The sequence below is a fragment of the Sphaeramia orbicularis genome, chromosome 4 (assembly GCF_902148855.1).
Source record: "Sphaeramia orbicularis chromosome 4, fSphaOr1.1, whole genome shotgun sequence".
Lineage (NCBI taxonomy): Eukaryota > Metazoa > Chordata > Actinopteri > Kurtiformes > Apogonidae > Sphaeramia > Sphaeramia orbicularis.
The window spans coordinates 36,340,221-36,363,850 of record NC_043960.1 but is presented as its reverse complement, the minus strand read 5'-3'; the positions used below and the strand labels follow the sequence as shown (position 1 = coordinate 36,363,850).

Genomic DNA, 23,630 nt, shown 5'->3' with positions numbered 1-23,630 from the left:
GGAGCCATGTAACAGTTTACCTATTTCAGCTGCACAGCCCGAGATGGCTGCACACCACTGCAGTAAAACCTTAGGGAACATCGATCTGCCCTTTTGCACAAAGATTATTTTACCCAGACGAACGGTGCTGCTGCCTCCACTGTGGCTTTGGGAGAAAATAGTGAAATAAATACAAAACAGAGACAAAACAGCAGGTTGGGTTTTGTTAGGATCAGTTGAGGAGAAGGTGAAACATGATGGAGAGCATGGCATGGAAGGTGACATGTGTGGAGGTTAAATGGTAGAACTACTTCTACTGGGATGAATGAGGTGACACAACAAATTAGATTAAAATAACAACAGCGTTTTCACTACAACAGCTGCTTTTGGAAGCCTCAAAGGGCTTTATAAAAAGGCTGATGTCTCATCATCAAGTCTTTTTTATCTATTCTTTACTGTCTTCTGAAGTTTGAGATACCTCTGGTTTCCATGGCAACCTGTTTATAGCAGCTGGGGCCAGAGGAGATGCTACTCAGAATTACCTCATACACCAGACCATCATTACTACAAACGCATTGAAATAACCTGCATATGCACAAACAGTGTATGTGTTTTTCCTGATGGAGCTGTTTCAGCAGCAGCTGAGTGTAGTTCATGGGCACAGGGACAATGACAGAGTTTGCATTTGTTATTTTTATGCACCATGTTCTAAATGGTTGGGTAATTATAAAATGGGCAACAAACCAATCATCAGAGGTATGCAGTGATTAATCACTACCCTTTCAGCCTGTTACATTATTGCTGCCACAACTATGAGTGCAGCAACTCAGGTGCATGGTAGTGCTAACAGATCATTCTAAATTTAACATTCTGCATAGAAATATACAACTCACTACACTGTTGTAAAAAAGCCTCAGTGCCTGTGAAACTGGTATATTTGGCTGTGATAATCTGTGGGAAAGTGTTTACTGAGAATCAGAAATGATTTTACCTTTGTCGTGTTTTACAGGATGTATCGCCTACATCCAAAAGCGTTTGACACTAAGTGAGAGAAATCCGAGGTCCTGTTTTTTGCTGCAGCTTGTGTTTGGTGACTTTCTTTTAGTCCACCTATAAGTAGTTGTTGATGACAGATGAGGAATCACCACTTATCATTGCCAGTTTTGGTGGTTGCCATATGCTTCTGCTGTTATTGTGAATAGATTAATTTGCTGTGTAGTCTTTAATCACCATTTAGTCAGTATTAATATATAACAGCTGCATATTTCCATCATACACATCACATGCACTTACTGGTGGAATCATCCAATCAGTAATTACGCTGCACTGAGATCGTAATTCATTTTTGGGCATGCATATATTTACCCTTTTGCATCATTTGACTACATGCTGTGCCACTATTAGAACAAGTCATCACACTGCCATGACAGGAACCCTACATATGACGATCTAGATTGACAGACTGAAATAACTAAAGAGAGTATAGGAGACATGAGATGTATTCCACTCTGGTGTTAAGTGTAAGCACTAGAACAAGCAATAGCAGCAGCTACCAGAGCAGTAGTAGGCTAAACACTTCACTTCTGTCCAACATGCCTACAATAAACACTTACATAATATTCAGGTTTTTCTCTCCTGACATAATGCTGTGAGGTGTTCTTGGCATTTGTCTACGCTGATTATCTAAAGGTTGCGTGTGGAGAAACACTGGATATTAAGAGTGACACGCAGCTTGTATTACATGACCATGGTTATATTTTCCACACTAGCTGATAGTTAATGCTCAATTGAGCAACAACAGAGTCCTCCATTTTTTTCATCAAAGCTTCTCTAATGTAGACATTATAACATGTGGTAATGACAGCAGAAATAAACCAAAAAACAAGCAAACTGACAAAAGTACAATAGTCATATTAAGTCAGAGAATCACTCTATGACAAAAACCCATTTGAAAAAAACAAACAAAACAAAACAAAAACAAACAAACAAACAAAAAAACACAGTCAACTTGAGGTGATCTAACATCTCAAACTGCGTTTAAGGGCTAAACTGTTTCTGTATGAGAATGTCCTCTTACCGTCCTGCAGCCGCTCTGTGTGCAAGAGTGTCTATGAGTGTGTGGCCGTTCCACCTGCCTGCTGTCACTGTGGATCTAGGGCATTACCTGGAGTCAGGTGTCAGATGCAGTGTGGGCTTGGCTGTGTGTAAATGTGTGGCCAAAAAGAGTGGGTAGAGGAAAGCATCCCTTTATATGCTAATATTAATACAAATGTGGTTTCCCCTCTGAGGCATGGTCACACACTCAGACACAGAAAAAAAAAAGAAAAAAAACCCAAACATGTCTGACTTCATGAGTGCAGCTGCGTGATGGACCCGAGCACATGTACACTCAGCCAATGTGAGGGGAGAAGGTGTGTCAGCAGGGATCGGGGTAGTGTGAGCGCTGAGTGAGGAGAGATGGGCGTTCTACTGTGTCTGTTAGTGCTGCTGTGCTGAGGAGGCACAAAGTGACACTTTGTTTCCTCAGCCAGATAGCCAATGCAGGAGAACAGAGTGGCATTCATCATTTTGGCCGGCTGATACACACAAAGGCTTTCATTGTGGGTTAACAGTAACCGTGTATGCACATGTCATTATAATGATTCGTAATGTGCCGCATCAAAACCTCTTAATAACGTCAGAGTTTGCTTTATGGAGCTTTAAAATGTGACCTCTGGCTGCACTGTTTGAATATTTATCAGTGTATTCTTATATCAAGTATATGCAACTGTATTTTAGGTTATCAGTCTAAAAATGCTGGCATTCCCTCAATTTATGGTTATATTCATCTGATCCTCAATCATAATGGCTGCGTGCATCAGCATAGTGTTACTGTGTAATAAGGCCAAGCCGCTCTCTCCCACACTCCAGCTTTGGCAGCATCACACTGCATCCTCACAGGGATATGGTAATGATGGGGCTTTACCAACCTGGATGCTGCCTATATTACAGCAGCATAGCACTTCAAAGACAGACTGCTCACTGACTGACTCTCTGAACGTAAATAGAACCCCCACCCCAGTAAACACACACACACACAGATCCACATGCATATACGGATGCATCAGACTCACACGGGAGGAGCAAAAAGACTAATGACTATGTGTAAAAGTGGTAGAGAGGCCTGGATTAAGCACCATTAACATTAACTCTAACACTTGACATCAGCTCATTAATAAATTTCAGTGAAATTAAAGCATTCACTAGTGAATATGCCATAAAACAATACAAGACATAACATTCAGAATAAAGATTCAAATATGCTAATGTGCTTCAATGGATATAGAAAAATAAGGATAAAGTCCGACTTAAAACTAATTTAACCAGTCATCTTGTTTTTTTGTTTGTTTTTTTTTTGCTCTCTACTTGACAGCTTGCATCATCTATGTGATTTTGTTGCATTTCCTTGTTTTACAGCTTGAAATCTATAGGAGACACACGAGTTGTGTGCTGTACAGGCATGACACATAAAGAATGGATGATACATTTTATGACACCTGACTGAATAATTCAGACAGGCTTTAAAAATCTGAGCTATAGACTGTAATTAAAGCAATGCAACTGAGCAAAGGGTATCACTCATACCAGCACAATCAATATACATTACTGTACTTTGCATACTTATACACAATCATCTATTTTACAAGTCAGATTTTACATTTGCACACGTACAAAACTGCATTTTCCATTTCTGGTTACGTTTATTCAAATTAGCACTTGGTACTGCAGTATTAACACGGTCGTGTTTGTGTAATGTGGTTTGAAACTGAAAATAAACCATCACAGAAACGCACAGAAAACACTGAGTCAGACTGGCTTTGTCTGCCTAACAGTCATTAAATTCAAATCAATAGTTGCAGTTGTTTTTCAGTCTGAGGTCATAGAGAGAGGGAGATACACGACTTAAATAGATTCTGTTTTGCATAGCAAAGACGCTCCACAGATGTCTCTGAAAAATTTGTTTATGAGTCACCATTTAGGCGGTGATGACATGACAACTTGGTCAAATCATTGTTTACTGTGTTGTCAAATCTGTGAATCCAAACCTTTAGGCTGCACATGAAAATGACCTATGCAGATTTTTTTTTTTCCCCCCAGAAATTGTGAAATAATGTGTTATACTCCTATTCCTCCCATAAGTGCAGACCTGAATGGCTGACAGTAGAGCTATGTTTTTAACCAGGTGACAACTACTACAAGCTGGAGTGTGCTTGCCTGTCAGTGAGGTGCTGAAGCAGGCAGCCAACAAACCAGCAGCACAAATCCAACACCAGCCACCCCAGTCAGTTCATCTCTAGAAAATGCTATTTCTTCTCCCCAGACACTGTGCATCGGTAGTAGTCCACAAACAAAGACAGTAAGGCAGTAATGAATTAAAAGACTCTAAATCCACTATTTCATTTTCCTCCCGCACATGGAGGCCCGCTCCATATGGCCTGTGCATGGATGTATCCCAGCTGGCTCAAAGAGGCTGACATTTCACAAGCGGGTTTGTCCATCATTTAGTGAAAGCCACGGATTGCTGTAGTGAAAGACTACATCAACACAGACCTAAAGGCACGGATCAATATGGAACCGTTAATGGCAGATTAGCGGATGGTGGCGCACAGGGATTACACTCTATTAATTGCAGACTAAAAGGCAGCACGGAGAACAAAGAATCTGGCCTTTAGTTTTCTCACAAATTGACACAGATCTCATCCGAATAGAATAAAATTGGCTTTTGGATTACAAAAAAAAATAACAATTAATTCCAATTTGGCCTGTTGACATCGGCGTTTGCGCATTTCAAGTCGGATCAGATTGCAAGTCCCAGCCCATTTCTAGCATTTCCATAGACATACACTCACATCAGCGAAGGATGAGGCAGAACATCTGAGCAGATCGATGAGAAATGAGAGGTGGGATACGGTGACAAGGTCATCAGCGTCGTGAAAATGGCAAACAATGAGCATAAACGAGAAAAAAACATGGAAGAGAAAAGGGGGAAGAAAAATCACCGGCACCTTTTTTTTTGTCTCCTCCAACGCGATCCTTCCTTCCGATCGGTGCTGAGGAAGCCCACGGCGCTCCGACCCTTTTGTGTTGCTGATGCTGCGGGTGCCCGACAGGGAGACGCACGCACCCACAGACCCGCACCACAGCTGCACGCGGACGAGATGGAGAAGGGAGGGTGTGGCCGCGAGAGAAAGGCGAGCGCACGGTGCAGACCCAACACATGAGAGCCTGTCACGATGGAAGCACGTTAGAAGACGTAAGCTCGCGTTTTTCGGAAGTCGTTAGAGAACCGCAGCATCCACATGGAGATCCATCACTGTTCCAGAACATGTTAGTCCTCCTGCATGATTGTGTGTCTGCAGGAAGAGTACACTTCATATCATGGAAGGGTCTGTCTGCCAAGAAATAGGAGACAATGAATGAGACTAAAATGGCTTTCAGCAACGTGCAAGACTTATTTTAAATACTATTATCTCTTCAATATTTTTCTTGCATTTAATATTAAAAGCCTTTATGTTGCTATAACACTACAGTTGTCCTTGTTGTGGAACTCAAAGCATTATCTCACCTTATCTTAACCCTTTCATGCATGAATTATGAGAACCTAAGTTGAGTTTTTGGGTTTGTTTTTTTTTTGTTTTTTTTTTGTAAGTGTTTTTATTCCTCCTTAGGCGTGAAAAAAAACAATACAACTGAGTTGTGTGTGTGTTTTTTTTTTTCATAGATTTACAAAAAATGTCTATGCTACACCATGCATTTTATTCTTGAAGCAAAGACACAAGTATTTAAAACCCAGTATCAGAAAATGATATGAAAACAATGAAATAAAAACATGTTTAATGCTGCTAATCTGATGTTTTCTCACATTTTAACATACTCTAATACTAGTTATTACTAACTTCATGGAGATAATATGCAAAAAAAAAAAAAAAAAAAACAAAACAAAACAAAAAAAAAAGTTAATTACAGTCTAACAATTAACAATTGATTTACACTCAAACATGTTAGTGCAGATCAGGTTTATCAAGAACAGCAAAGTTACAGTAATGGTATGAATTACAGTGTTTGGGATGATGCACGAGTGTCCACAGTGTTGGCTGATATGAAACTAAAACAACAAAACATAAAAATATAATATACATATAAAGTATACAAGAGAACAGCTGTAAAATAACTGTCCGCTGGAGTAAACATTATGCATCAAAGGGTTAATTTATTAACCTTTTCATGCATGAATTATGAGAACCTTTGTTAAGTTTTTTTGGGGGGGTTTAGTGTTTTTATTCCTCCTTAGGCCTGAAAAAAACAATACAATTGAGTTTTGTTGTTTTTTTTTCTCCACAGATTTACAAAAAATGTCCATGCTACACCATGTATTTTATTCTTGAAGCAAAGACAAGTATTTAAAACCCAGTATCAGAAAATGATATGAAAACAATGAAACAAAAACATGTTTAATGCTGCTGATCTGATGTTTTCTCACATTTTAACATTCTGTAATACTAGTTATTACTAACTTCATGGAGATAATATGCAAAAAAAAAAAAAAAAAACCTGTTAATTACAGTCTAACAATTAACAACTGATTTACACTCAAACATGTTAGTGCAGATCAAGTTTATCAAGAACAGCAAAGTTACAGTAATGGTATGAATTACAGTGTTTGGGATGATGCATGAGTGTCCACAGTGTTGGCTGATATGAAACTAAAACAACAAAACATAAAAATACAATATACATATAAAGTATACAAGAGAACAGCTGTAGAATAACTGTCCGCTGGAGTAACCATTATGCATCAAAGGGTTAATTTATTAACCCTTTCATGCATGAATTATGAGAACCTAAGTCAAAATTTTGTCCTGTTTTTATTCCTCTTTAGGCAGGAAAAAAACAATGCAACTGAATTTTTTTTATGAACCTATTTTTCCTGGAATTACAAAAATGTCCACTCATCTGGACCCCATGCATTTAATTTTTGAAGCAAAGAAACATGTATTTAAAACCCATCATTAGAAAGTGATATACTGTGTGAAAACTATGAAATAAATTTTTTTCATTCTGCTAATCTGATGTTTCTCATATCTTAACATACTCTAATACCAGTTATTACTAACTTCATGGAGATATAATATGCAAAAAAAAACCTTTTTGATTAAGGAAACTGTTAATTATAATCTAATAATAATTAGTAATTGATTTAAAGCATGTTAGTGCAGATCAGGTTTATCAATAACAGCAAAATTACAGTAATTGTATGAATTGCAGTGTTTGGGATGATGCATGTGTCCACTGTGTTGGCTGATATGGAATTAAAACAACAAAAATCATGAATATACAAGAGAACAGAGCTATAGAATAACTGTCCACTGGAGTGACCAGTATGCATGAAAGGGTTAATATTGGATTTTATTTATACACAACCACAACAGGAAGTCTCAGCACAACATGGACCTGCATTGTGATTGTGATATAAACATGCACTATGTAAGAGAAAAAGAGCAAAATATAATAATAATAATAATAATAATAATAATAATAATAATAATAATAATAATAATAAAACACAAAATGAAATAAGAAAATGTTCCGATAACACTAAGCAATTGCAATTATCAGGAGTTGAAGCCACTGTGGAGACAAGTGCACATGTGGAGTTCATATCTTCATCCTTTAAGTGAAGCAAATAAGTGAACAGTTATTGCCTTATTTATTTCATCCGTAGAGACCCAAACAGCCACTGTCAACCAAATCATCTACCAATCTAAAATGTTTAATAATTTCTGAACCACTAAACCTATCAATTCATGTCAATAACAGATGTAAAATACAGTTATTCATCTTTTCATGATCACGTATGAACCATTTGGACGTTCAGAGGCTTCGTGTTACCATGGAAACATTGTCATCTTCTACAACATTGATTCTCCAGTAAAACCCATGGAGTTGGATCAATGACAGTGGATGGAGACACTTCTTTTTAATGTTGAGCTAATTATAAATTTTACTGAAAAAGTCATTTTTTCTTCAGTTTTCTGTTTCTGATATAATAACCCCCAAATATATTTTGAGCTTTTATGAACATCTTCATGATCAGTAAATTAAACATAGGAAAATACATGATTTACACTGAAAAATGCAAAATACAGCTGATAATATTACAATAAATGGTGATAAATCACTTAAGATAGAGCACAATATATTTGGGAACTGCCACAAAAGCAGCAGTGGGTCTTTATGGGTTAAAGCAAATTTAATGAGAAATTAGTTTATCCATGACATAAAGATATTCTCCAATGCAGGATATTATACAGTCTACCAGTACTACCACCAACAAATGCATTCAGTACATCCATCCATATGTAAGGCCATGGTGAATATTTCTTCCATCCTTAGTGTATATATGGATGTTAACTGAAAACGACACAAAGGTCACTACTGAAACAGATTTCACAGTTTAAGCACAAAGGTGAAAGCTGGGGATTCACATTTTTATTGAGAAAAATTTGCAAACTGCAGAATTTTACACTGAATGATTACATGTAAATTTCTTTGCACGGTCCCATAATGCATCTCATTAACTGTGTAGACCAAGTTCCTTTTACCATGTCTGTGCAACACAGTGCATATTGAACACACTGAATGCATCCGTCTAGCTTAAGGCTGTTTAAAAGTGAATTATGGATTTTTTGTTTGGCTTTAATTGGTCTTCTGCTGATGCTGTAGTACGCATATTGAAAGTAGTTTTGCATTAGACTTTTTTTTTCCTTTTCTTTTTTTTTCATTATGACGTGTGTCTTCCAAATGTAATCAAAGCTGAAGTTAAATGATATCTAACTTTAGTAATAGATGTGTAAACGCCTGTGGTGAAAAAAACAAAGTCTATCTCCTTTCTGATATTATGTTAATACACTGTTCATACTATTTATTCTGCATTAGTGACAAATAAAGGCTATATGACCCTTGGGTTGAAACTGACCACACATCTACAGCCTGGAGTGTATTTGGTTGAGAGACGCTAAAATCATTTCTCGGGTTTTGGTGGTGATGTCATCTTTTTGGCTTGAATTGGACTTGTATCTCCGATATCACATCAGAGTCATGGTGATGTAGTTCAGAGGACGGGCATGGGTTCATTATCAGGAAAAGGTGGTGTGTGAGCAACTTCCCAAAACATCCAAAGGCTACGGTATCTTGGCATCTTAATAAAGACTGTTAGAACAGGATTTAATGGTGATTATGTGCAGCGAATACACTGATTAGGTTTTGCATCAAATTACTGTGGTAAAAGCAGCTCATCATCATCATTATATGGTGAGTGTGAGTTCAGCCAGGGGAGACAGCTCTGGTGCAAATTTAGAAAATGTAGGCAACTTCACTGTGTCTAGAAAAGAAAAACTTTACTCACATTTACAGATCATAAACTAGACCATCAGAAATGGCAGGCCCTCTTGGAGCCACCATGCTCAATAATCATATATGTTACGAATCTATTTGATGGCCCATAAAACACCCCACTGGGATTCATGTTTCTATCATCAGCTGTTACAAGTTATTTGGGTGGGTGTGATTCCATTATCAATACTGTCAGGACTATCAGACTGAGAATGAGCTAATAAATATTGTTTTTCAGAGCAATATCTGCCTTAATTTCCAAGGAAATCACAAAAATGTAAAAGGTGGCCTATCTGTCCAGAAGAGTGAAGGTGAAAAATTCTTTAAAAAAAAAAAAAAAAAAAGTACAATCCAGATCTTGATCATCATCTTGGAGGGCCAACATATGGTACAGACTTACAGTTAGCTTGCGTCAAATTTTCAAGTTGAAATGTGTTGTCATTACTGAGTTACGGGTACAGACAAACAGACAGACATAGACGGACAAGGATGATAAGTGTTCTTAGCAATCTCCAATAAGTAAATATAAAGGACAAAGCTGTCTGTTGTCTTTTCAACATGGTATACCTCAATAGCATGGACCGTAATGCTTTGAGTTCCTATGTGGATAATTTGTAATGCAAATAAGTTAGATGCATGTGGGACCAACAAATAAAAGCACAGCAGTAAAGATACACTCTTCCATTGGTCTATGATATGAACGCAAAAGAGAACTGGACCACCAAAATGGATAAACAGAGAAAGTGTGTGACTATTGAGCAAGAAAGAATATAACCACAACTAGAGAATAGAATCAAATGGAAATGTATGATGCATATTAATAATCCAATGAGAGTTATTTAAGGACATTGTTCTGTAGTGTGAGAACTATTGTACTGACAGGATGCCTTTGAGCGGCTGAGGCTGTTTATCTAAATCAGGATTAGAAAACAGTGATTGTATACAAGACTATAAAGTGAAGCTGTCAAAAAGTGTTTTGAGGGTAGCCCCTTGGGTAAGTCATGTTCCATTTGAACTACATCTCCCAGCTGCCTTGGGGGCACTTCAAGCTCCTTTAGAGGAAGCTGAGGGTAAGTGTTCACACCACCTCCCCCTGCAAGTACAAGCTATTACTATTCCATATATATGGTTAAATTTAGGCACTTTTGCAGATAAAACGAAGTTATAAATTATTATTCACTCTATATCAGTTTAAAGCTGCTCGGGTGGTGTTTTATTTTGAAAGAATAAACGGATGTTAATGACTATAGTTTAATTTACTTGGATTTGTTTACAAATTTAAAGATTAGCCTGTGACACGATAAATATATTTAATGTATTCTGATAATCTAGTACTGTTTGCAAAATTCAATACAAATTAATTGGCACTATTCGGTTTGAGGCTTTTATTTTGGTAGGTCGTACCGGATGTTTTTATCCTTGTCAGCTTCACATACTTTTAAAGTTAGTTATGGGTACGTGGTAGGTGAGCGGCGGTTGTTTCATTGCATTGTAGTTAGCTGTAAACTTTTAGAAACTCGTAAGTGGTGTGCATTTATAATAGGCACAATGCTGCCGCGTAGGACGGACTACTCACTGAAACGGGCCGGAGGGGCTCGGAGCAGCTCGGTCCTAAACTTCAGGTCATCGGGCTCCGTCCGCCGCAGCTCCGCCGTCCTGCCGTCGGTGCTAACGTTCCTGGTGATCGTAGCATCCGGAGGCCTGCTGCTCATGATAGAGAAAGGAATGCTCAACAGCGTGGAGACGCCTCCACCTCGGGGTAACGGCAGACGCCTGGACATAATCCGGCAGATAGGGGGGAAACACAGACCAGATGCTGTGGACGTGGACTCTCAGGTACCGGAGCCGGACTAGAACACTACTGCTGGGGTTTGGGAACCCAGTGAGCCCGGTTTAACCAGCACAGAATTAGTTTTACCTCGTGATTATTGCGTAAATAATTTCGCTGTAAAAGTGGAGCCAGAAATTGTTTGGATTAAAGACTCTTAAGTCTCTGAATCGGATATTTAGGCTAATATGGGTAAAGCTGTGCTCTAAAAAGGGAATAACCACATTTCTCATCTTTTTCTATGAATATGTAAGCATGCCTTTGAAGTCAGACAGTACATGGGTCTTACTTTAATTAAAGATCTAATATGTTCATATTTTTAACTCCAGCTCTCAAATATATAGTCACTTTTGGGCTCTGAACTAGAAAACCTCACATCCTGCAATAAAAAAAGTAGGAATATTCCATCACATGTAAAAGTATCAAAACTCACCTTGATGAATGATATTGTGGAAGAGGATTTTTATGTTGTAGTTGTCAGTTTGGGGACAGTGTTTCATTATATCATATTTATGTAAAAAGTTTTAAATATAGGACAGTAATAGAGTACAAGATTTCCCTCTGAATGTTGTGGAACAGAGTTGTACAGTAACATAACATGGAAATACATGAAGTGCAAGTATGTCAAAACTGTACTTAGAATGCACAGATATACTGTATATACTTTATGATTCACCACTGATTTGTGATTATTTTTAGATTCTCCAGGAGATCCGTAACCGGACCATCAGGACTATGTGTAGCCAAAAGAACATGCCCCACAGTATTTGGTCCTTGAGCCCTCTGCAGAGAAAGACTCTGCTTCAGCACATCCTGGTAAATGAGGAGCACCACTTCCTCTACTGCTACGTCCCAAAAGTGGCATGTTCCAACTGGAAGAGGGTGTTGAAGGTGCTGAGCGGAGCCCTGGAGAGTGTGGACGTCAACATCAAGATGGACCACCGGAGTGACCTGCTGTTTTTGTCCTCTCTGAAACCTGAGGAAATCAGCTACCGCCTCAAGCACTACTTCAAGTTTATGTTTGTGCGAGAGCCAATGGAGAGGCTGCTCTCTGCATACAGGAACAAGTTTGGAGAGATCCAGTCCTACCAGAAGAAATATGGTGTGGAGATCATAAAAAGGTACAGAAAAGGCTACGTGAAGGACTCGTCTGTGAGCGGAGATGACGTGACCTTTGCAGAGTTTGTTCGTTACTTGCTGGATGAGGATGTGGAGCGTATGAATGAGCACTGGATGCCGGTGTACAACTTATGTCAACCTTGCGCTGTGTCTTATGACTTTATCGGATCCTATGAGCACCTTGAACGAGATTCGGAGTTTGTGCTCCAGCGTATTAAAGCACCTCCTTATGTTCACTTCCCAGAGAGGCAGACGTGGTACAAGCCAGTCACAACAGAGACATTGCACTATTATCTGTGCAGCTTACCACAGAAGCTACTGAGGGAACTCCTGCCCAAGTACATTTTAGACTTCTCCCTCTTCGCTTATCCCCTCCCAAACACAACCACTGAATACTGCCGGCATTAGATGTGCAATCTCTAATAGTTTTGAATTTTTTTTAATAGAGAATTATTTGTGCTATTTTTATTCCTAGGGAACGAACAGTATTTTTTATAGTTGTTACATGTTTTTACTTTGAGATGTTCACATTGCAAACGTTGATTGGACATGATGAGAGACTTCAAAACCACTAAAGTATTCAGCTTCACACAAAACAAAGAAAAATACTGAAATCATCATACTGGTTTCACGCACTGTTACTGTAAATGCACCAACTCAGTATATACACTGATGTGTTTAACAGGTGGAAAGACCAAAAAAGTGTTTCTTAATCTAGGTATTACAAAAGATAAGGGGTCAATGTTTTGAGTGGTTTAGCAGGCTAAAACACATACTATGCACTCAGAGGGCTGTGGGGTTTATATCACAGTTGTAGTTTGGGCGTTTGGTCTTTTTTCAGTGTTACATTCTCTCGCTGCCATGTGCCTCTCATCATTCCTACAACCTTCTATTTACTGTCTAATAAAAAGAGAAGTTCATGTCTTAAAGATGATATGTGAATGAATTTGAGAAACAGCCAAACATTGTTTGACTTTGTTTTGTGAATAATTTAATAAGTTAAACATAGTTTAAATAACTACTAAAAACATAAAACAGACTGTAACACATGGCACCACAAATACTTCATAACATATGAGGCTGCAGTTTCTAAGATCCACATTCATAACAGAGGCACTACTTGGCAAAAACACTCCTTATCCTCCTTTTCTTCAGTAGCTATATTAAGATGTAACATAAGTCGGTGAGAAAGTGGATATTTAGTTGGAATGTCAGCAGCTTTAGTAAGAAAAAAATAAATACATTAGACATAATTTCATCCTTTGTGCTTTAAGATGGATGGTAAAGTACCACTAAGACATGTCTAACAGTAATGCCTCCAGATTCTGGTAGTTTGTGATTCACTCACTTCATGCACCAGTCTTTTCAATCCTTGAAGGTCACACTTCTGAAAAAAGAAATGGACAACATTTATAAGGAGGAGAAAACTTTTTTTTTATAAGATAAAAAATTAGCCAAAATATCTTTCCTATCATGTCTAAAAAAGCAACAGGGCCCAGTGCAGCCTTACTTGTCAGCTGATTTGTCAGCAGAGCGGTCAAGAGTTCGGAGGATGGAGCGTTCTGGAGATGCATGATGGGAGCTGGCAGAGACGCTGAGGGGAGACGAGCTCCGCAGGGATGAGAACGAAACGCCCTGTCTGCGCATCTCCTGAATCGCTCTTTCCCTGTTACCAAAGAGGCAATTAGAGATCAGCAAAACGTGGGTTTCAGCTTTATGGTGGATCTATGGAACAACAATATTAAAATATATAATGCAATTCAAACTCATCATAAATAAAGTTCATATTGTCATCCTACCCCTCATGGAAAAGCATGCACATGTATTTGTAGGATACTTGCTTTGCTGACAGAAGATGAAAAACACCAACTTTCCCAAATAATGAAATCAAGAGGCTACCATGTACATTACACAGGAGTACAGAGCTTTATAAGTGGCAATTTGTTTTATAGCCTTTAAATGTTCCTGTCCTGGGGGGGGGGGTCCTGGTTGGTCCAAAGACAATTCACTCACCGCTCAAAACGTTCAGTTGTCAGCTGTCTTTTTAAAACATCCATCTCTGTCTGCAGCTGAGACACCTTGCCTCGAAGCTGGGACACTTCCCTGGCATGTTCTGCACTGAGTTTACAAGCACGTAAACATACAAGTTAACATCATGCATTTTAAACAACATTTTTATTTCTAGCTTACATCCTGGCTTTCTTTTAATTACGTTTTGCTGTCAGCAAGGGTGAGCCTGTCACGTAGAATTTTCAGTTCCGACTCTTTCTCGCTGGCTGTCAGGTGGCTTTGGAACTCCTTTTGGCGATTTGTGGAAAGCAGTGTCTCGAGGTTACGAACGGTCAACCTCTCACTGGCCAGTTGCTTTTTAAGTAGCTCCATCTCTGATCGAACGTCTTCCAGTTCTCCCGTGACCTAGAAAACATGCACGTGTGTTTACAGAATGGATAGATATATTTATCCAGAGATATACGTCTACCCCAGGGGATTCATTTGCATTTTTCAGAGCTTACATAATAAGCAGGTTCCATTGTGTTTACCACCCACAGAAAAGTGCAATGAGATCAGTTCTCAGCCAAATTAAGACAGTGTTTTTTTTTTTTTTTTTAAACTGTCAAACTACAGCAGGCCTCACCCTCTCCAGGTCCATGCTCTTAGAGGTGAGCTGGCGTGCAGTGAGTTCTTTCCCAGAGTCCAGCTTGACACACAGCTCCCTGACAGAAGCCAGATCAGAGAGCACAGCCGTCCTCTCTTCTTGTGCTTTGTGTAGCTCCTCCTCCAGCCGGGACATCCCCCGAACCAGTGATGATACTTGGGCCTCATACGCTTGCAGAGCTTGTATGTGCTTGAGAAACAACAGAAGGTATTTTTAATTCAAGCTGACATAAGAGACAGATTTTTCTGCATACTTGTGTCAAATACAATTACAGAGTAGAATATGTGAAGGTGATTTGTGGTTTACTTACAAACCCAAATCAAAAACCCTTTAGATTTTATGAAAAATGCTAAAACTAGACAACATGTCAAAAAAATGCAATTTTCTCAGTGTGCATCCATCCATTTTATGAACCTCTTATTCCTTGTGGGAGTCAGAGGTGCTGCCAATTCATCACAGGGCTGATATACAGAGACAAACAACCATTCAGTCACATTCACACCTATGGGTGATTTAGACCAGTTAACCTATTAGTGTATGTCTTTGGATGGTGGAAGGAAGCTGGAGTACATGGAGAGAACCCACGCAGGCTGAAATAAAGTGTGTGACAAATGAATATAGCCTATGATAATTAACGTACAGACGACAGTTCATGAAAGATTATGTTTTCCATAACAGCAGCAATCAGGTTACAGAGAGAGAACATGAGACAAATTAAACTAAAGGCTTAAATGGAATCTAAGTGATACATCTAATCATTCTGAAAATCGACAAGCAGTTTAAATAAAAATGTAGCTGACATAATAGATATATAAAAAAAATATTACTAAACAAAACAGCCAAATGAGTGGTCTCAGACATGATCTGCACTGTTTCTAATGACCAGACAATAGCACCCAATCAGTCCATCTTTCTATCATTTTTATATTTTATATTGTTTAGGGGCTGAAGCCTATCCCATCTTAGAGTTTACTGAACATGAAAGGCTCCACAGATAAATTAACGTAACCCCAACTTTGTGTATAATGTCATTACACATTGTTAGATCCATGTTACCTGCTGGATCTCCTTCTCCTGGTTGCTGACTTTTTCACGGAGATGCCTGCGTTCTGTGTCTGAAGACAGCAGCTCCAGGCGGATCGAGTTATTGAGGCCCTCAGCCTGCTGCAGCTTCTGGTCCCGCTCCTCCATATCAGAGTGAGCCATTCGGAACTGCTCCAGCAAATCCCTGTTCTCCTGCTCCTGTGGATCAACCCTTACAGTTAACTGACAGACAGGAGAAGGTTCCAACACTGTATATACACATCAAACACCTGCAGGAGCACAGAGCAGTTTTACCTTTGTAGCCATTAGTTTCTCTATTCTGGCCACTTCAGAAATGTAAGAGTGGACTCGCAGCTTCAGTTCATCCTTCTCATGTAAAGCTTCTTCCATCTCCACGTGCACAGCCTAAACACACAGGTGGGTGAAACACTTGCAGAGATGGTATCGTTTCATGTTTTGTTCTCATGTGCGACAGAAAAAATATTCTAAGTCATGTAAACCATATTAATTACTCACCTGGTTCTCCCTGGTCATTGTAGCCAGGTCATCTTGCAGCCTTCTGTTCTCTCTTATTATGATTTCTTTTTCTCTCCTGAGACTAGTGAGCGCCTCCTGAGAGGAGTCCAGCTGTCTCCTGAGACTGGTTACCTCCCTCTCACGGCTGTTTAATGCTCCCTGCAGCTGACTGTAAAGATTATTAATATGAGATCAGCCAATCACAGTGCATTTCTTATATTCATTTCATCAGTTGATTATATGAAAATCAGGGAATACATACGCTAATGAACTGTCCATGTTACTAACTGTGAGTCTCACATCCTCAAGAGTCTTTTCCTGTGTAAATGCAAACAATCCAAATTCTTTAATGACAGTTTAACTTATGGCTCCTGAATAAAAGCTTGTAATCCTGATGAGGTATCACATTGATAGAACTAAGTTTTTAGGACTGACTGTTGGCGATGGTTACCTTCTTGGCCAGCTCCTCCTGGAGAACAACCAACTTTTCAGCTTTTTGATCCACTTCATCTTGCAGAGCATCCTTCTCTCTATCCAGGGCAGAGATTGACTTCTGAATAACAGCCACTTCCTCTTTGTGCTTGAAGCCCTGCTGATTCAGCTCATCTGGCAGACAAACATAAAACAAACAAAAATGAGCCAAGAAACCAATGGAAACAAATCAACAGTACAATACAAAGCCAACCATAGCAGAACCACCCTGAACCTCAAACAATCCACAGATATTCACCCATTCTCTGCTCCAGCTTGTCAATCTGTTCATGTGCAGCATGGAGCTCATTCATTTTCACAGATAGCCTGTGTTGTGTGTCAGACAGCGACTGCTCCATCTGCTCCTGTAGCAACCTGTACACAAACATGAAGAATACATCAGCCATTCTCACAAGCTAACAACAAATACAAGTAACTGTTAGAGCATTTTCACACGCACAGTTTATTTGCCCTGGTTGAAATCAGTGGATGAATTTAAATACTACATGTACAGGGTGTCCCAAGAAAATTGACATCATTTGAGATGTCCATATGGGAGTGACTACATGGTCAGGAGAAATGATACTTAATAGGATTTATTTTGGACATAAAATGCTGTAGGGGGTCAGTCGCAAGTGTTTTCTTAACACACGCCAAAAAGTTGACTTAGGGATCTGGGTTTCCAGGCTTGCTCTTCGCACTGACTTCTTTGGACTCTGACTAAATGTTTTCCGAACTTGGTTTACCACCTCTTCTGAAACTGCTGGCTGTCCAGATCCTTTTTTTCCCCAACACAAACAGCCTTCATCTTGAAACGTCTTATTCCAAACCTGCTTTCTTGTCGGTGCTTGTTTATGAAATTTTCTAACAAATTCATGTTGCGCATTCACATTTGGCTGAGTTTGGATGTACTTCAACACACAGAGCACCTTTTCTGTTGCAGTAAGGGGCATGTCTATTCCTGAAAGCAGAATAAAAATGATCACACTTTTTTGAGCAAAAAGAACAAACAAATTTTAAACAAATTATTAGATGATAAAATGATGTAAAATTTTTTGGGACACCCTGTATTTTATTTACAATACTTTCTCTCAAATAAAAATCCAAGTAGACCTAAAAACACCACTACCAACCATGGATGAATACTCATTAAACTTAGTGGTAGGATGTGTATACCCTGTATTAGTATTAGCAATGGTTTTCGTCATATGTCTGTGACGAAAACATTGTTACTAGACCTGAGCATGCAGTAAAATTATTCAGTAATGCAATGGCAGTATGACTTGTGATCAATAAAACTACTGTGGTAATTACTGTGCTAGTTGTCACTAAATTGATTATTATTGATTGATTATTAAATTGATTATTTTGCAGACAGTCTCCTCCAATTGGTCAAATGTTGTGCTTGTTTTTAAACACATATTCAGTGCATGATACTGAAGGTCAGTGTGAATTACAATACGATTAGCTTGTAGGAATGGCAGAGTTGGCATTTGTTTATAACTGTGATAATTAAAGCTGCACAATTAATTGAATTACAGTTACAATTGCAATGTGAACCCATGCAAAACAATTGGAAAAGGCTGCTGCTTTGGTTTCATCATAGATCACATCTTCCCACCCCTCACAAACCTCTTTTCTTTGTTTGGGACAACCCAAGATCTTTGTGTAGTTCGTCCCCAAGCACAATTACTGTGTTCACACTTGCCCAAACTAAGACGACCAAAAAGTAGACCAGGTCTGTTTTAATTAGTCTAAAAAACACAGGTGTGAAACCACCTTTAGAATATGTGCTTTGTTGGAAGTTGAGGGGTGGTGTGATTATCTAAGTACAGCTCTATGTGTTCAATATTTTCTAACTTTTACAACACATTTTTTCAACACATACCTTAGCGCATTAGACTCTGCCCTTTGTTGCGCTGTCTCCTCTGTATTCTGGACGAGAGCAGCGCACCGAGCCTTCAGTTCCTCCTCCACAGCCACATTGTTCTCCTTCAGCAGACTCACCTGTACCCGCAAGTCGAGTCTCTCCCGCTCCAACTGCATGCCAACAAACACAACAACACAAAATCATTTACAGACATAAAAAGTTAAGGTAAAAAGCATTTTTTGATCAGATTCACTGAAATATTCTTCATTATTATTACACTCTTAATGGTGTTCTCCAGGTCAAGAATCCTCTTCTCTTCTTCCTGTTTATCAGTTAGAGCTGAAGTCTGGGCAACCTACAAAATAAAAGTTTCATGGTTCCTGTAAATTGCATCACACGCAAATTATATAAGTGCTCAACATGAACTAATCCATCTATAAAGGAAGATACAGCACATGTAGATGATGACAGTAGTCCACTCCAAAAATTTCAGTGTGAAGGCAAAACTAACCCAAAAAAATTGCAGTGAATATAAAAACAAAAACCTAGAAAAGCACTCAGAGAGTGCAGACCTCTGCCAAGGCAGATCAGTTGTTGTTGTCCGCCCCTCCCTCCCATTACCAAAATGTAATCATTTATTCCTTGTGCCAGTATCAACATGTCCTGAAAATGTCATCAAAATCTTAAGTGTGAAATTGCCCTTAGTGAAAGAGAATAGTAAACATACCAAAAATTCTGCAGACACTAACCCTTAATCTCTCCATCAGTGCATCCCTTTCCGAGGTTATCTGCTGGAGTTTGATCTCAGCCTCTTTCATCTCATGTTCCAGTTTCAACATGTCAGCTGATAAATCTGTACTGTGAGCTGACTTTAGGTCCTCTTGAGCCTTTACAATAAATATACCATACCATTGGTCTTTGCCAGAATAAACTAAATGATTTCAGTAAAAAAAAAAACCTCTACAACTCACCTGTTTCAACAGCATTTTAAACTGGTCTCTCTCAGCACTTAAAATTTTCACATTTTCCTGGATGTCCTCCATGTGCTTCTCAAAGTCCAACAGAGCCCCCTTCAGCTCGTCTCTTTCCTTTATCAAACGACGCACTTCTATCTCTGCAACACCTCCCTGACAATCACATTGTTTTGCATCAGTTTGATTTAAAAAACTCAACAAATAAGAACTTTTTCCTCAATGTCATCTCTTACCCTGATTGACTTGGACATTGGACTTCTTCCCCTGCTTGGACTGCGACAGGGGCTCGAGTCCACACCACCTCTGGCTCTTTTGTATCGTTCAGCCTCTTGACGATAGTAATCCCTCTCCTCCTCTAGACTCTTAACAAATGCATCCAGACGTGATGGAGAGCGTTCCCTTCCACAAACACCATATTTAGTACGCATGGCTTCCAACTCCAACACCAAATCTTTATCTAGGAAACAACAAATTTTAAGTTAATAAAACAAACATATTAACAATGAAAAGATACTAGGTTGAGGTATACCAAATTGTTGCTCACCAGCTACTTTCATTTTCTCTACTTTTTCCTGCAGCCTGGTTTTTTCCACATCCAGGAAGTTCACCAGACCCTCCATTTTTTCATTCTGCTCTTTGAGGTCTGCCAGGTCATCTCGAAGACGGTCCCTCTCATAGTCACCTTCAGACTGTTCCTGTATTTTTAAAGCAGACCTTAACTGAAGCAGACAGCCTCAACCTTCCACACTCTGAACTCATCACTGGTCTTTAACTCCATTAATGGAGTTTATTAATATGTAGAAAGGAAATACACAATCAGAATTAACCGATCTCCTCTCACCATAAATGCACACTGCACTTACCCTCCTCAGTTTTGTAATAATATCCTCCAAATCTTCAATGATCTTCTGTTGTCTCTGAATTTCTTCCTGTTGAAAATATTTCTGCTATCATTGCACAAATTTACATTTTATGAATTAACACAGAAATGCTTGTAAATATACCACATTTTCATTTGAGCTATTTCCTCCACACTTTAAGTCCTACTTTTGTTTCTTGCAGTTCCAACTCTGCTGTTTCCAAGACCCTCTCCTTGTCCATCTCTAGCCGCTTAGCGAGGTCATCTATGTGTGTCAGCTCTTCACATAGCTCTAGATTCTTTAAAGACAGATTGGCAACTTCATTGGAAGCATGCTTCTTCCTCTCCTGCAGACCTTCCATCTTCTCCTCTAGTGTCCTGTTGGTTTCCTGTAGGTATTCAATCTGTAATACAAAGCAACAGAGGGATGTATAGTAACAATGCAATACACTTTTTCTCCAAAGAAACTAGGCTCAAAACCCCATGTTGAGCTCTTATTAAAACTGAAAAAATTATTTATATATCCACAAACACAAGGAATATGTGTGCCTTGTACGCTTGCCTGAAGGTTAAGATGGGCAATCAGTTTCTCGTTGCTGATGTTCTGAGCCTCGAGGGAAATTACATCATGTGGCCGTCCTCCATGAAGTGCATGATTTAAACGTCCAATCTCTTTATCTCTCTCTTCCACCTGACAGAAGTTTTAAAAAGGCAACATGTCATGGCCTCTGTGACATTTAAGATACAGTTTCACATGTCGTTGTACTTACTACCTGAGTAGTTAGATGTTTTATGCACTCTTGGGCATTCTCCAGATCCAATTTGAGTTTTATGATTTCTTCCTGCAGCTCATGAATTCTACAAAACACAATTAAAGTGAGGAAAAACTTGATAATCAAATCCATTAAATGGCCACTACTTCTCTTAATTTTTACATTCTATCAGACGCAAAGGCAACCGAACCTCCCATCTGCCAACAGCAGTAAGTCAGCTACATATGGGTCATCAGGCTGCAACACAGGATAAGCTGAAGAGGAAGATGGTGGTATGAGCTCATCAATCTGCATTCTTTGGCGTCTGAAAGGAATACTGCGTTTTTTTCCACCTGTAAGAAATGTCAGCAGAAAAGAAAAGCCATTTTTTCAGTCACAATTAACAATTTCATAAAAAAATGTTCATATTTTGCCAAAATATTCTTTGCTCATTATTTAAATATTTCTGTGTCGTCAGTATATTGTTGGATGTATTTGAAATATAACCTCAAGACAACACTACAAAATAAAATAAAAACAAGACAGAAAAGCTCACATTGACAAATAAGTCTTGCAAAGTAATATAAAAAGGGCAAACAAGTTGTCAAACAGCTCAAGTCAGTCCTGTTGCAGTACCTGGTGTTTGTACCACAGCTTGCATGTTCTTCTCCTGCAGCTGTTGGATGCGTTCACCTTTGGCCTTGCTATCCTTTTCCAGGCAGCGAACCTTGTGTACATACTGATTATTTAAAAACTTAAGGTCAGATGTCTCATGGTCCAGTTTTCTGATATGTGTCTTCAGCTCTGAAATCAGAAAGGATTGCGTGAGGTGATCGAACCACGCATTTGTGTTTGAATGCTGGAAAGCAGAGGTGTTATTGACAGCTCACCTCTAGTGACACGCTCCTTTTCCTCCTTCAACTTTAGAAGATCAAGGTGGAGCTCATTGTTCTCCCTAACCAGCCTGGCATTCTCTGTCTTGTATGGCTCAACGAGGGCATCAAAATTCCGGCTTTCTTTCTCAGTCTTTCCTGCTGACAGCTTGGCACTGCGCAGGCTTTCAGTAGTGTGAATCAGGTCACTATATAAATAAGAATATGCCTGAATCAAATATGATCAATTATATGCAACTTCTAAGGGGAATAAAGACAGCAGCTGAATAAAATAGAAATGTACATAATATTCCTGATTGTTGAGATTGCTCCAAAACTCAGCACTATTATATATAACTGCATATTGTATTCACTCATTCATATGAAAGTTGTTGTAGTACAGTATTTACTGTTCCAGCATAGTTGATGCTGCTGCCTGGCCCTTGTTTAATACATTGAAACTTCTACCTGTTTCAACAAAGCAAACATTACAAGAAAAAAGAAGAGCTCTGGGATTCACCTGAATATTTTCTCCACCAGTGGCAGTGATTCGATGCCCAGCGGCTGTCTGTAGCCCAGCTGATCCAGACGCTTCCTCAAATTCACGAATTTCCTCTCTGCGTTGCTGTTCATGGCTGTATTCCGGGACTGAATTAAATCACACACCAATATTTAGTTCGGGTATGGGGTTAGCTAACTTTGCATTTGATTAAAATAACAACCTTAATATGGCTAAGTCACGACATCAGTGTGATCAAGTTATGGTTAGCTAGCTGTGTGATGTTAGCTCTAGCTAGTAGATAAGTACCTTATAAGCTAATGATAAGCTAATATTGTTGTCGCGTGTTGGCTATTAAGAAACCCTGTTTATGGAGGGTTACAACTGGCATTAGCTAACCAGCTGGTACGCCTAATTTGGCTTAGGTATCGTTATCCAATAGCGAACAACTGTTAAATCTCAGGAAGTTTGTCTGCCTCACCTTTCTTTCAGAAGGACGCGGTTTTTGACAGCTAACGTCTGTTAGCTTTGCATCACAAGCACGTCTCACTTGGAGTTATTCCCTTCACTGCGCTCATTTTACCATTAAATCTGAGTGCCCGTTATAGTTGAGTATTAAACAGCTCTTGACTTATTTCTTTCCGCGGTAAAGGGGTTTGAAAAGAGCGCCGATGACCTGAGGCTTGGATTCGTCACCATAGAAGTGAAGGCATACGGGGCCGCTTGTTTTAAGACCCGGCGTAGTCCGAACACATGACG

At 39.1% G+C, this 23,630-nt stretch overlaps 3 protein-coding genes across 9 annotated transcripts in view; 1 reads left to right on the top strand and 2 right to left on the bottom strand.

The window, feature by feature from the left end:
- Positions 1–11,262, bottom strand: part of cracd (capping protein inhibiting regulator of actin dynamics) — a 28,480-nt gene extending 17,218 nt beyond the window's left edge. The window contains exon 1 of one of the 5 annotated variants that reach the window (XM_030132967.1): positions 10,988–11,262. In XM_030132967.1, coding sequence (XP_029988827.1) covers positions 10,988–11,192 — 205 coding nt within the window. In that variant the 5' untranslated portion in view covers positions 11,193–11,262. The other 4 variants (XM_030132966.1, XM_030132972.1, XM_030132969.1 and 1 more) reach the window with 4 other exon arrangements.
- Positions 11,263–11,837: 575 nt separating this feature from the next.
- chst14 (carbohydrate (N-acetylgalactosamine 4-0) sulfotransferase 14) lies at positions 11,838–12,766 on the top strand. Its single transcript, XM_030132768.1, has 2 exons — positions 11,838–11,858; positions 11,939–12,766. Exons 1-2 carry the CDS (start codon positions 11,838–11,840, stop codon positions 12,764–12,766), a joined length of 849 nt encoding a protein of 282 aa, XP_029988628.1.
- Positions 12,767–13,332: 566 nt separating this feature from the next.
- cep135 (centrosomal protein 135) lies at positions 13,333–23,605 on the bottom strand. Of its 3 annotated transcripts, XM_030132973.1 has the most exons (26): positions 23,353–23,605; positions 22,893–23,020; positions 22,391–22,581; positions 22,137–22,304; positions 21,712–21,853; positions 21,522–21,606; positions 21,311–21,439; positions 20,937–21,152; positions 20,753–20,818; positions 20,434–20,584; positions 20,123–20,346; positions 19,887–20,042; positions 19,665–19,802; positions 19,193–19,270; positions 18,934–19,085; positions 17,305–17,420; positions 17,026–17,180; positions 16,837–16,892; positions 16,575–16,743; positions 16,353–16,463; positions 16,071–16,256; positions 14,994–15,203; positions 14,571–14,773; positions 14,372–14,476; positions 13,869–14,024; positions 13,333–13,745 (listed from the first exon to the last, which is right to left on the bottom strand). In XM_030132973.1, the coding sequence occupies exons 2-26, from the start codon at positions 23,003–23,005 to the stop codon at positions 13,724–13,726; spliced, it is 3,498 nt and encodes a 1,165-aa protein (XP_029988833.1). In that variant the 5' UTR covers positions 23,006–23,020; positions 23,353–23,605; the 3' UTR covers positions 13,333–13,723. The 3 variants fall into 3 exon arrangements, with proteins under 3 accessions (XP_029988833.1, XP_029988835.1, XP_029988834.1); XM_030132975.1 differs by lacking the exon at positions 19,665–19,802; XM_030132974.1 differs by lacking the exon at positions 13,333–13,745 and having other exon boundaries at positions 13,865–14,024.
- Positions 23,606–23,630: the final 25 nt, after the last annotated feature.

Coding starts and splice junctions, on each gene's coding strand:
- chst14 (XM_030132768.1), top strand. CDS start 11,838: ATGGAAATACATGAAGTGCAA. Junction 11,859..11,938: donor TGGAAATACATGAAGTGCAA/GTATGTCAAAAC, acceptor GATTATTTTTAG/ATTCTCCAGGAGATCCGTAA.
- cep135 (XM_030132973.1), bottom strand. CDS start 23,005: ATGAACAGCAACGCAGAGAGGAAATTCGTGAATTTGAGGAAGCGTCTG. Junction 22,305..22,390: donor AAAGGAGCGTGTCACTAGAG/GTGAGCTGTCAA, acceptor TTCTGATTTCAG/AGCTGAAGACACATATCAGA. Junction 19,086..19,192: donor TGGAGAACACCATTAAGAGT/GTAATAATAATG, acceptor GTTGGCATGCAG/TTGGAGCGGGAGAGACTCGA.